Source organism: Temnothorax curvispinosus, unplaced genomic scaffold, assembly GCF_003070985.1.
Source record: "Temnothorax curvispinosus isolate PA1 unplaced genomic scaffold, ASM307098v1 QBEX01000525.1, whole genome shotgun sequence".
Classification (NCBI taxonomy): domain Eukaryota; kingdom Metazoa; phylum Arthropoda; class Insecta; order Hymenoptera; family Formicidae; genus Temnothorax; species Temnothorax curvispinosus.
In genome coordinates this window covers 1694189-1708623 of record NW_020210305.1, presented here as the reverse complement: position 1 = coordinate 1708623, position 14435 = coordinate 1694189, and the positions used below count along the sequence as shown (strand labels likewise).

General features: G+C 39.7%; 1 protein-coding gene across 5 annotated transcripts in view; it reads right to left on the bottom strand.

The window, feature by feature from the left end:
- LOC112455261 (voltage-dependent T-type calcium channel subunit alpha-1G) overlaps positions 1-14435 on the bottom strand; it is a 50367-nt gene that overhangs the window by 13648 nt on the left and 22284 nt on the right. For 2 of the 5 annotated variants that reach the window (XM_025017074.1, XM_025017091.1), the window contains 12 exons: positions 12004-12107; positions 11577-11752; positions 10994-11086; positions 10528-10706; positions 10225-10391; positions 9552-9889; positions 8662-8883; positions 8453-8582; positions 7832-8133; positions 7511-7662; positions 7000-7215; positions 3784-3904 (listed from right to left, as the gene is read on the bottom strand). In XM_025017074.1, coding sequence (XP_024872842.1) covers positions 3784-3904; positions 7000-7215; positions 7511-7662; positions 7832-8133; positions 8453-8582; positions 8662-8883; positions 9552-9889; positions 10225-10391; positions 10528-10706; positions 10994-11086; positions 11577-11752; positions 12004-12107 — 2200 coding nt within the window. The remainder of the gene's footprint in view (positions 1-3783; positions 3905-6999; positions 7216-7510; positions 7663-7831; positions 8134-8452; positions 8583-8661; positions 8884-9551; positions 9890-10224; positions 10392-10527; positions 10707-10993; positions 11087-11576; positions 11753-12003; positions 12108-14435) is intronic. The other 3 variants (XM_025017070.1, XM_025017077.1, XM_025017084.1) reach the window with 2 other exon arrangements.

The window sequence follows — 14435 nt, the reverse complement described above, 5'->3', positions numbered from 1 at the left end:
CTGCAAGTTCGGCGTGTCAGTATATATATATAAATATATGTATCTTGTATATTTGCAACAATACAGGCGAATGCGTGTAAAGTAGGTATACATTTATGGATTGTGGACGGATCGTATCGACTGTGTGCGGTTGTAACGGGCTTTATACGGCGGGACGGAGCAAGGAACAAGAACCAAAATTTCAAAAAAAAAAAAAAAAATTGATTATTTATTTCCCTTAAAAAATAATCACAGAATTCCTTCATTAAAGTATATTTAACTCTCCCTGAAATTACTCGAAGAAGCGTCAATATAAATCAGACATTTTGTATGCACATAATCTCTCGACGTAATGCGTCATACGAGCGTATTAATTGTTTAATGTTTCATGGGGGCAATCAATAAAGCTAATTTTAGGACGCGCGTCGGAACAATAATTGACTTTAACGCGACGTGACGTTTGATCCGCGGAAGTCATAACAAACAGTTATCCGGGCGCGTCCGCAAAAGAATTATCTGTCAAGCCTGTCAGTTGCATTACTGTCGGTTGATTTGTCTTGCGAATTTCGTTTCGTTGACGTAGAAGCAAAGTCGGGGGCGCGGGCAAATATGACGAGAGCTTTAAATCAATGCCCCGCGGGTCGACAGATATCCACACACACTTTACGGATGTAAACTGGCGTGAAAATAAACGGGGCGGAAAGAGAGTTCCGGGAACGCGGCCGCGAACAGAAGAGAATAGTGGAGGAAACCAGGCACCTGCCGTTGCAGAATGTCACGGCGAACGTTTGCGAGAGAGAGAGAGAGGAAAAAGGAATAATTGTATCACAAGCGTAAATATATAATCTTCTAATACGCAAATACGGTATAATATGTATTACGGCGAATCTGTCTCAGCGAGTATTTACAAAAGGTACGCACAAATCTACCGAGACTGCTGATACGTTAATACGATATTACGTGCCTTGCGCGATCTACCTGGCTCGTATCTCTATAAGATTATATGTAAAAAGAAATTGTGTCTCTCTTTCCACTACGACTAAAAAATATACTAAATTGGCAGTCCCTCGGGAACTGTCATAATAATCTGATAACTTAGGCTACCAGAGCTGAATCAAATCTGATCCAACTTCTATAAAGCATTCTCTTTCGAAATATGTACATATTAGTAAGAAAATATATAATAAAACAATTTCAAATGAGAGTATTTACTTTTAAATAGATGCAGATACGTGCGATAACATAATGGTAAACGAGAGTAAAAGCTGTTTAGTTATTCGGCTTTCTCTGAAATCTACGTGTTGTACCTTATTTAACCCGTGTTGGTTTATATCGAAGGTAAAAATACGCTCTGTGTTATTCGTGTGCGATGGACACGAGGTCTCATCTCGGGTCTTCGAGTGTTCAATTATGAGGGACTTGCTGACGCGGCGATACTCCTGTCGGGTCGAGTCGATATTTCACACGCACGCATTGTACAACCCGGGACGAAGTTCTTTTTGCGCTCGAGTCGTCGTGGGCGTTTATAAGAGAGAAAGTGACAGAAAAGTTACGGATAGAACGAGTAAGAAAAGAAGAAGAAGAGAAAGAGAGAGGTATAGGATAGTACGAAGAGAAGTGTAATGTCGTAAGTGGTGAGGTGAAGTATAGTGAAGTACAGTAAAGTATATAGTGAAGTATAGTGAAGTACAGGTGGGAGACACAGAGAAAAGTAAGCGTGTAACAGAAAACAGTTTATTGTGCTACACTGTTAAAAATGTGTGACGTGATATCGAGGCATCGTTTCATTGTATATTTCGAGTGGATAATTATCGTATAGGTAAAGTGTGTGAAGAAGCACGGACGCCGAGGCACACAATGCTGCTCTGGCTCGGCATGATCTCGCTTCTGCAGAGAATCAGAGAACGCGATTCTCGCGACTACCTGTTGGCGTTTCTCGCCGCGATGTCACGAAAACCGACGTACAAAGAGATCGGTCGCCGCTGATAGCGACGCTCCTTTTTAGCAGTGTAACTGGCTAGAAATATCTGTAGTGAGGTACATGAATGTCGATCTTCGTGAGAAGACGTGATGTGCAGCAAGGTGTGATATATATACGCGCGGTACGAAAAAAGACGACGGCAACAGCAACGACGACACATGGCGACGACAAATGCCTAAGAAGATACATCGCATGCAAAGCAATTTGCGCAACGCGCGCACCGATATGAACCGGGCAAGAGTCTCATTTCCGTTGATATATTAGCCAGGACAAAAAGCCAATTCTAGGATCGCCGTGTAATCTTAGAACAGCCATTTACCGTGTCATTTAGGCAGGATATGGCGTGTCCGGGCGATCCTAGGGTGGTTGTCAAACAACACAAATATTCCAAGCGCGCCCAGAAAACGCCGACTTGTTTTTGGACTTTACCGTATCTTTTCAACTTTCTAGTGAATCCCGTTGTCATAATTTAGACGTTTCATAATTTAGACGTTTCTATTATTTGCGTTGTTGCTCCTTGTTTGAACGCGCGTAACGGATATTTATTGTCCGATGATATGTGATAAACGCGTACGAAAATAATTGATCGGATTTTTCGTGTATGTGTATTAGGATTTTGTTAGATGAAGTTTGATCTTGTCGTTTCCATTATTCAAAATCGTTTTGAGACTCTATCGGCAGAATTTTTATACACCGACCTTCGATGTTTCCTACTTTGCTAAGAATTCCGATGGCGCAACGAACATTATAACTAAATCATCTACTCTGATAACATCAATATAACATCGATATAAAAGTAATGTCAACCGTCGACACACAGGGATAAGCGAGTGAGTATGCGAAGCGTCTAAGCAGAGTTTTCTCGATGCCTGAGCGAAAATGCCTGCATTCTTACAAAAATCTCGAGTTTCTAGAAACACGTTCAATATATTAATTCATCAATGAATTCAATATTACGCGCGGAATCATTACAAATCATATCATTGTCTTCTTTCATTATATGCCCGAACATTTTGATAATTACTCCTTGAAATACTTGTAAGATGCAGGTAATTTCGCTTATCATTGTGACACACTGAGAGAACAGATGCATGCGAAGGCATGCCAAAAGGGGCCAGCTCGACGCGTTCGCAGAAAACGCGGCAGGAGGCAGCGTATTAACACGCGCGCGTTGTGCTTGCGAAGCGACAGATAAACCCGAAATAAAGAAGCACCGGAATCATCGCCGGCAATCGTATGCAACGTTTGATAACCCTGCACACCGGATAATCCGCGTGCAACGTGTGAGCCTCCAGCACCGGCTCTAGTCAAGCTTTTTCTTCCCATCCCCTTCCTCAATGTATTCACACAAAGTAAAAGATACTGAAGACGATTTGAAGAATAATCTCCCTCAGAGAAAAAAAAAGAAAACATTTGTATAATACCTCGTTTAATGTCTCTATTACTTCTAAAGTCGGTACCGGTAGCCTCCTCCTGCCTTTCCCCCCTTCCCGTCCCGTCGAAAAAATGACGACGACATGCTGGAAAGCGCTTATCTCCCAGTTATACGTTACCTGAGGCCTCAGAAATCATATAAAGTGTAGGCGGACGCACGAGAGATCGCATGACTTTAACTTGTCGGAAAACCAAAAAACGTGACAGTACGTATGTATACTTAGCGTATATATATATATGTAGATGCGGTGTAGTACAACGTTAATATATATGCACGAATAAATAAGTAATATATAATATACACTATATAGAGAAGTCAAAAATGCCCTCGAGAAGATACGTGAAAAAGTATCCTTTTTCTTTCTCTTTTCTTTTTTTTTGGTAGGTACCTGAAACACCGTCACAATAGCCCAGAGTAACGAGTCAAAGTTTTTCCTATCACACTCGACGTCAGAGCTGCCTTTCATCGTTTCACAGAATTTGCAACCAAACAGGTTCATCCCGAGAATACTACAACACAACGAAACGTGCAATGTACTTCCTTATCCATATATATATGTATATATATATACGTAGACTGAGATAAAAAATGACAAAGAATGATAAAGAAAGAGAGAGAGAGAGTAAATAGAGATAGGAGGGGAATAAAGCTCAATTAAGACGGAATCGCGATTTATAAAGCATGACTCGGCCAAGTAACTGATCAATTCAAAATGCATATATGTGATATATATGCATAGGTATATATTTAAATGTTCTAAAACTCCCATCGGATGTCCTTTCAACTATGAATTTGATGATAAAAGTAGATGGAATTTTCTTTAGGGAAAACTTTCTAGGAGAATGTCACAAGCTTTTAACTTTAAACATTAATTATCTTGGAAAGAAAGAAAGAGAGGGAGAGGGAGAAAAGGAAGGAAGGAAGGAAGGAATACTAAATTAGAAATCTATTTCAGTAAAGTTTACTTAATAAGATCAACTAATTCGCAGAAGGCCCACCAAAAATAACATTCAATGTTGAATTTATCTGTGGTTGAATGAACATCCGATAATTTTACGACATTTTATATATATCGTATGTTTCGTGATACGACGAAAGTGCAAAATCGATCGAAATCTTTTTGCGATCTTTACGTCGTACAATGTTCGTGGCTACATGGCGTATTTTTGTAAAGGAAAACTTGTAGAGTGATGATACCGATTTTTAAAAGCGCTCGAGAAAGCTTGAGTCGATTTTGAAGTGAACTTTCGTCGTCCATCGTAATCTGAAACCTTGGCCGAGTAAGTCGGGATCTTGCTTGCGATCCTAATGCAAGTACATAGTGAGTACTTCGTTATTTAGCGCCGGCCGATCGAGAAAGGAAAAATTCCTCTAAAGCGGATCTGTCGGGGGGCTTCATTCGCGGCTTGTGGCTAAAGAAAGATGCAAACACCTAGAGATGGCCGTCGAAGAAGATGTCTACGGATCGGCGCGCAGAAACGTACTCGCGAGCATTTGCATAGTTTCGACTTTGTATTCACTTCCGAAGGTTCACTTTATCTTGAAGAGAGTTTTGAACGGGAAAGGATCATCCGGATTTGCGTCAGTGAGATGCGCGACGTTAGCGAATGTTCCTTCTTGCTTTTTTCTTCACGATTCTTCGAAAAATCCGTGTATAAATTATACGTGACAAAAACAGTTTCCGATTCTATCTTAATCCGAGAAATGCTTAAGAATACTTCTGCTATCACGACTGTTAAAAAAAATCCAAACAAATTTTAAGTGTTTAATAAAATTCCTGATTCAACTCGTTCAGTAATAATAAAATCTTTATTTTTTTATTTTTAAACGTTTAATTAATTATTTAAGCTGATCCAAGTACGGCGAAATTTTCAATGTTTGCGTCTACGTGTCTGCGGCAGATATCGGGTAATCAGTTGCAGTATCGAGATCGCAATAGCGAGGGCTGCGGCTGCGGTGGACGGCAGATCGGCTATCGAACGGTCGTAAAACGTGTCGTAAACGCACGGATGTATATAGCGGGATATCCTACGCAGCATGACGAGATATATATATGTATATATATGTAATTCTGCAGAGAGGGGGGAAATATATGTCGAACATTCGCAAGCTGTTCTAATATCGAGGGCCACACCGAGGCGCACGCACTTAATATAGGCGCTCAGAGTAGCAAGAGAGAGAATGACAGCGGGAGAGATTCACGTGTATGAATATATAAATCAAGAATATGATGATAGTAAATATATATATATATACATATAGCCTTTCATACTCGTCGCTAAGACGTCCAGCAGAAAAGCATCACATGCACACACATGTAAATATATATTCCATATACGTATATATATATTTATATATAGATATATATCTTCTAGATAAACGTCGAAAGTACGTTCGATGCCTCAAGCCATAAAGAAGGGGCCGGCAGCAGACCGGCTCCCCCCTCGTAATAATAGATCGTGCCAACAAATACCATCGTCATTACCAACAACGTCAGAAAATATGCCGCTCAAAGAAACGCTAGGAGACGCGAGAACACGGGACAATTGCTGGTAAAACTTGAAAACTTCTATATATATATATAGATATGTGATATGCATTAACTGATGGCGGCTCATACACCGCGCGGAAATAAAGTAAAAGCGAATAAAGTAGAAGAGAAAGATATGTGAACGGAAGACAGTCACCTAATGTAGGCCTCGAAGAGCAGCGGCGCGCGATTTGTTCCTGAAGCTCGAAAGCTCGTAGAAGCGAGCAAGAAGCCGTTTTTGAAATATCGAGCATCGACGAAATTGTCGCATGGTCGAATGTAAATAATTAAATTTAACGTAATGCTCAATGAATTATTAATAAAAGAAAACGCAAAGAAACAAAGATAGAAATTTTTAATTCAGAGAGAATTTACATGTTTTTTCAAATATATATAGTATTTAAATAAAAAAAATTAAATATGAGAATTTTTTAATATTTAGGATTTTAATATCCATCTTAAATTCTCATTTTTTAAAGAGGATTATAAGAATGTTGATATCATATTTTTATATTTATAAAACAACCGAGTAGCATGGATAAAATTTAACTATTAAACATAGCTTCTATCGTCATTATCACCAAAAGCAATATAAATATTATTATGGAACACACAAAGTCCATTGAGCTCTTTTGTAACTTTTCCAGCCAGATATTTTATCTTGTTTTAGAATCAATGGCTATTATCGTCATCGACGCTTCATATTTCAAAGTTCTTGCCCAATTTGTTTGGTTTGACAATACCTATCGGCAGTTTCGTAACTTCGATCCGCCTTGCCAGACATGCAAACGTTACTAGGCTGATGAGATGATAATTAGAACAGGAAGACGCGATAGCGCCCTGTATCCGCGACGCGTAGGTTCGGTCGAACGGTTTCCTCGTGGTTGGACTCATCGAATTAATCTCATCGGCGATGATACTGGTTCGCGAAGTGGGAGAGCGGTCACACACGCAAGAAAAAAAAGAGAAAAGAAACAGAGAGTCGGAAACGGAGAGAAGATCCGGCGACGCGGGCCCGAGGCCCGGTATTCCGGCAGTATCGCTGACGCGGACGAAGATAAGACGGCGACTTACCTGAATATAAAGATGAAAAGTACTAAAAGAGAAAAGAATACGGCAACATTATCCATGGTGCGCAGCATCACGAAGAGCTGTCGTCGTAGATTGGGCAGAAATCGCACCAGCTTCAGGATCCTGAGAAGGCGGAAGGTACGTAGGACACTCAGACCGGAACTACCACCGCCAAGACCACCGCGGCCCTCTATGACTGACTGGCAGAGCTCGACGACGCTGTAAATACGTTGCAAGAAGTGCAATATCGTTTGTTAGCTCGATGTAGACGATCAGTTCGTGAAAGATTTTACGAGACAGCCACAACAATCCGTCATCCATTATGGCTTTCTCGTAAAATCGAAATAAGATTGAGGGAATTGCGCTGACAGTTTTGTGTGTGTGTATGTATTTTACAAGACATCAGTACTACGTACATGATGTTTATTTAATATTATCATTTACGTACGAATGCTGTTATTTCTTTATATGATAATATATGATATATAAAAATTTATGAAGAAAATTACCCTACCTCAGGATGACGACGATGCCGTCGAAAACGTTGAAGCCGTTGCTGATATAACCGAACGGACCTTCCGCTATTACCTTAAGCAACATTTCTACTGCGAAGATTGCCGAAAATACGATATTGCTTATCTCAACGGCCACCGTTAATTGTTCCGGCTGCGTACACATAACATAATCCTAATTAGTAATCACATTTTACGAAGTATTATCTTTATTTTAGTTGCGATAATATTACACAGTAGTTTTTCCTATCAAAAATTTGACCCTACGCCAAAAAGATCCGAAGCGGCATCGAAGTAATGTTTAGTCAGGTTCGAGGCATCACCTGATTATGATACTCGATTCCCATGCTCAAAGTGTTGATGAGGATGGCTAGTAGAATACCCTGCTGAAAGTATTTGTGCTCGACAAGTTTCTTGATCCACCGTCTCATGCAGCGTAAGGTGCAGATACAACAGCTACCGGCACGTCTCAGAAACCGTCTAGGCCGCGAGGACTTTTGCAACTTCTCACCGTCGTCCGGCCACTGATCACCTCCCTGCAGCTCGCAACAACAGGAACAATTGTCAACGTCAGACGTCAACCATTGCGTGCGATCTTCCAACGTGATGTGACGATCTGTTATACCTATAAAACGCATATTAATTCATTTTCAAAATTTATTAGCTGTTTGCAATTATTTTCTAAATTTAGTAAGGGAATAAGAATCATAGTTCGAAAGCATTCACATTTATCAAAATTTATAATATCTTAAAAATGTAATATTTTTATAAACTAATTTTTTATCGTTTTGATATTTCCATTTTATAATCTTTCTGAAAATTGAATGTAAGAATAACTTAAAGTCTAAAAGATCTTTGAAACATGTTTAGATAAGAATCCGTAATAATTCATCAATTTCAGTTTTATGATAAATCATGTTCGTTATACATAAAACAGAACTTGCCTTTCGTGAGAGAATTCAGAAACGAATCGAGTGCTAGCTGGCCGGTGGGCAGAGCAGCGCTGAGAGCACCGCTGAGAGCCAACAATTCCTGACACGTCATAGCCTCGTTGCCACCCAGCTCAGCTTGCATCTGCGGCAGTACGCCTTATTTAAGAAAAGAAGAGACCTCCATTTTAAATTATGGAGCAATCACGGCAGTTGGAAATTACCTGTGCGTGGTCCGGCAGCGAACTGGACCAAACGTTACCATCGCCCGTCTGTGTCATCTTCTCGCTCGAGCAGACGTTACGTTCGCCCGGTGTCACCGTCAACCCCGGCTGCAACGCATTCCCGACATTATTGCTGCCATGGAGCAGTACCACGTCGCTAAACATTACGCTGCTTCTTCTCCGATAATGCGTACATGGTGGACTCAACAACGTGCTGTTCGTCTAAAAGGCGATAATCAAGCATACGTTACGCATATTGTACACTACGACAGGCGCTCTCTCTCGTAACCGTTCTCGGCCCAAACTTGTAGCATTAAGGGAAGAAACTTTATGCACGATATCTTGCCGTACCTAAAGCTCAAAATCACCGTTCTTTTTGTGCAAACGTACTTTCTATTACCGTCGAAGAGAACTCGACAAAACGTAAAATGCTAATGTTCTTCTACACGGAAAGCATGTATAATTACTATGAAACACACTACTATCGATATAAAGCAGAAGATAAATATCAGCAAAGAGAATAGCTTAACGGGAAGAGCGCTAAACGAGTCATTCAAAAATGTTTTTGCTTGCCTACAGTTGCTTACTAAGATCAAAGTCGAGTGTAATATTTTTAGAGAGCGAAAGCTCAAGCGGCGTAATTGAGCCCACTGGAGAAACGAAATAACGTTATGAATAATCTTCCAATACTAAAATCAAAACTTACCGTTTCGTTATTTATCTTACTTTAGTTAAATGAATAAATAAATTATTTAACCATTATACATTATTGGAAAACTATTTTCCGATATTTTATTTGAACTTTCAATTGCGCCGCTCGTCTTTAATGTGTGAAAAATTTCGTGATGTGTTCTCATATCCATGCTCATATCTATAATATGTATACTTGCCTCGGCCACGTTTCCCACAACGGCGTTGTCGCTTCCGTTATAGGATACGGAGGAGGCACGATGGACGCTCAATCTGTGGTACATGTTCGCGGAAGCCTCGGCCTCGGAAACCTCGGGGCTGGCTCGAGGCGCGGAGCCCAGGTTTCCGCTACCACCAACGCTATTGCCGACGGTCACGGGGGCGGCGATTGCCACCGCTGATTGCGTCGGGGATGTGATCGTGGCGAAATCGATGACAGATCCGCCGTTGCCACTGGTAGCCTGTTGCTGCTGCTGTTGCTCCGCATATTCTAGCGCGGCGAGGAGTCGCGGACACCTCCCATGATGTAGTCTTCTATCTGAACATGTAACAATTTCGAAAGTTCGAGGTCGATATTAGCGTCGTAGGAATTTTAAGCCTTCCATTTCAAGTTTTATATTTAATTTTCCCTTTTTTTTAATCCCTAAGTGTTCGTATGGAGATTAATTTAATCCAAATTTTAGTTTATTTAGATATATTTTATGTGTAAACAAAATGTTTTATATTTATATTTAATTATTATTTATATCTAATTATAAATTAAGACATGTTTTAAACAAAATAATTTTTAAGCATTAAAATGCGTCTGGATTAGTTTAATTCGCACGCGAGCACTTACAAATTAATTCAATTTTTTAATTTAAATTTATTTACCGCCCGGTACGCGATTCGGTCCAACAGCAGCAGTATTCGAACGAGGTACTTGACTCTGCGGTTCCTTAAGTAGATTCTGCTCCCGCTTCTGCTGCCTCTTGTACACCCACAAGCGATATCTCTTCATCAGTCTTCGTTTGCCCCGTCGCCAGAGGTGGCCGATGTATCTGGAAAAAAAGACATCAAATCGTCATCCATCGTAAAGCACGAGCGCTGGTTTTCGCGGGTGAATGAGGGACGAGGAACAATCCGGTTCGCGTGAACAGCGTCCTCGGAGGATGTGCAACGATGACAAATACCCACTTGACGATTTCGGCGTAACAAGTAGCAGGCTCCGAAGTATTCGTGGACGAGGCGAGCGTCGAGGTCGAATGGTAACGCGCGCGCTCCAGCCGCATTCTCTCCATTTCCCGCTTCTTCGTCTCTGAGAATTGCGTCGCGATTACGACCAAGCAGAGGTTGATCATGAAGAAGGAGCCGATCTGCAAACGCAGGCCTTTTTTAATTCACAGGCCCTTAATTCTTTCATAATATTCTCCGCGTTTGTTCTATATTTATATTTATGTATTGTGTTCATTATCTCCTCGTAAATCAGATTACAATTTCGCTCTACTTGATCATTAAAGGCGTGAATATAATCATACGATGGTTGTTATCATTATTTGTATTGTAAAAAGAATTTATTTTAAAGAGGCATATTACTCAGCACATATTATGTTTCACATATTGCGCTTAGCCGTGCAATTGGGGTAGGAAATGGAGTACTCACGACTATCAGGAGAACGAAGTATATCCAGTCCCAGAATGAGTGGGCGTCTTGCACGTAATACATTATGTCCGTCCAACCTTCCAGACTGATTACCTACAAATCGACACGATTGGGCTACTCAGCGTTTCGGCGAAATAGCGACGAATGAGGCAATAAACTTAATCTATTAATAAATTACGAACTAAAGATATTAAAAAGGTTACGGCTGAATTTTCGTTAAAAATTGAAGAAAGCTAATTTAGGAAAAACATGCTACAAACGCGTTAAGAGGAAATACATTGTGAATGAAGTCTTATACATTTTCACCATATAGAAATACGAAGCCTTCCAGCTCGCACATTACTCATTCGCGATAACGTCTTATCGAATGAAAACCAATTCGTCCGTAATATAGTCGATAGCGTAATTTTTTTCCTGGCACTAATGTGCGCGATCCGTATCCATCGACTTTCGGGCGCCGCAAAAGTATTTTACTTATAGATGGGAGAAATATTCCGTGCCGCATGTACGTGTTCGAGTACACGTATACATGCATACGTAAATTATTCTGAACGAATGTAGGACGAGTAACTAAAGCGCTCACAAGAAATATGGCGACCCAGGCGAGACCGATGTTATCGAACGAAATTGTTCCTTGGAATGGATTGTTGCCCTGGCCCTTACACTCGGTGTAGTAGTAGTTCCAATTAACGCAGGTATCATTGTTGATGAACGTGACGTTACTGTTTGGCACAGCGGTACTGTTGCACACCACGTTCCCTGAATGCGAAAAACGCCGTTGCGTTCGATTACGGTGATAAAACAATCAATTATCCGAATGTGCGATAACGTGATGGATTCAAAATATTGGGGAGCTCGGAGTAAAGAAAAATTCTGGAGTATCTTGCATAAAGCATTTTTTATTTAACTCTACGTGGATTGTTAGAGAGTTAGTTAAATTTATGAAACTGCGCATTTATTTTATTAAATGCTATTTTGCAAGTTTATCCGAAATTTTTTGACGTACTCACCGAGTTTGAGAGGCGGCAGATTACTGCAAAGGTGCATCCCACTGTCGTCGGGACGCGAACAAATGTAATCCTGACCCCCATACTCGAAATACTTCTCCAGATCGCTGGAAAATCAACAGAGCGACGATTAAAAATTTACGCACACTGATCTCCACGAGATAGATAGATTCTTAAGTTTAAAGACTTGCGTACATATGCCTTATTATGCACGGATGCACTCTTCGCATGCTTCGCTTTATGCGTACATTGTATGTAGGTATGCAGAACGTGTTTGATATAATATATAGGTAGTATATATAGCGTAAATATATACAGGACAAGTCACTAGGAACTGTCGTTTAAAATAACTTCTTATATGCACTAACTTAAATAAATATTTGAAACAAAATAATGCATCAGGCAAGTTTTATCTTTGGTAAACCTCGTAATATTTAAAAATATTGCGGCGATTTTGTCGAAAATAATAAAAAAACAAGTTGAATGATATGTACGATTTAAATAATTTTAAATTTTAATAGAAGATACACAATTTTTCCAAAAAAAGAAATTGTATAACCAAATTGTGAGATATAATAAGAAGTTATTTCGTGATGGTTTTTAGTAATTCGTTCTATATATATATTCATATATTCATAATATATAATATTCAGAGGGTCATGGAATTACCGGAGGAGCTTCCAGTGCGGCTTTTTGTGTAAATGGGTATACGGGAACCTAACCGAAAATATGTAAATGCGATCGATCGGAGTTTCCCGGGCTATAGGATCTGAAGGATGTATATGCATATATACGAATAAAGACTAATCGTAAACGACCTACAACGCGCAAATCATTGTCAGCGTGACGTGGCTGTGGCATTGATTCGCAAAACTGATCGATACACGTTTAACGCACAGTATTCGTACCGAGATTGCTTCGAATAAAGCGCGTGTTGTTCGGGAAATCGGGCGCGCGTTTCCCACATCGGCCTTGTCATGCTTACACTTTCGACTCTGTTTATATCACTGGTCCGACAGCTCGTCCGATGATTCTCGGACACCTCGTATAGTATAGAATATACGTACACGTATATATAGATGCTGATGTACAACGTACGTGCGCAACGGTTGAGAGAAATATATAGGCAAATGCAGATGTACGGATACCGACACGAGTTTGCGTGCACGCGGCTGGTATCGCGCCGAAAATAGTCGGCTGGTGCGAAAAGAAACACAATTAACGCGTTCCTCGCGTCGAACTATCGCATCGGCAATACCATGGATGCCGAAAATGAACGGTCGTTCCTAGCTTCGAAGATTGCAAGTTACGCCGTTGTCGAGCCACGTAAACGAAACCTTTTGCTTTTAAAAAAAAGTCCCCGAAGGATATTTGAGCTTCGATGTCCGGAGAGACGGTCGCGAATCAGATATCATTTAATATAAATGGCAAAGTGATAAGTAATTACTTAATAATATTATTATTAGACAAGTAATTATTTGATATTTTTATTAGATATTGAAATGTAAAAAGAATCAGAAAATAAAATTGATAACGTTCTCTTTTTCATTTGCGGGTTAATAGGTTTATATAATCCTGAATATATTAATGTGAAATATGGGTAAATATACGTGACGTTTCAAGTTTCACGGACAATTCATAATTTTATGCTATGTCCTTTAGGATTAAACGGTACTGTGCCATCTTTCTCTAAGCTCGATTGTACTCCTCTATCGCAATATGGCGTCTTTTATTCTGGATTCTCAGACGTTGTCATGATTGATAATCCCGTTAAAATCGGATGATTGATTTCACTTCGCACTTTATCCAGCTTTGCGTTGAAATTCTTAAATTTTCTAACAGCGTCATGCTGACATATCACATTTCTTGATATAATTTATTTAAAATATATAGTATTATATAATAAAGTTCATTGATCGCGAACAAAAAAATATGGAGCGATAGAGGAATAGTGCATTATGGAGCGTTACACTTGCTAAAATAATGCGACATAATTTTACGTTATTCAAACACACGCTATGTATGCTTAATTAGCGGTGTGCACGTGATCGCCTGTGCTCTCCTTAATTTGCGTGCCTTTAATGCGGCATAGGCGTGTGCTTCACGTTTGTGCTCGCTGTGCTGATCGTGCCCATCGTTCTAGATCCTCTCATATGTTATATATTTATAAGGTGACCGGATGTCCTACTTTTAAACAATATATTAATCCCCATAATGTATTACTTTGTCACGATTTTGTTGCAATAAACTTTCGTGCTTGTATTTTGATGCGAAATTAATTTAACTTGGAAATAATCGTAAAATGATTCCAAAAAGATGTCTAAAGTTTTATAAAAAAGCTGCACAAAAAACATGGAAATAATTGTAATTAAATTCAATCAAACGATCAATCTTAATTTTTATATTTAGAGTACACCACTTAGTCTATTATCATC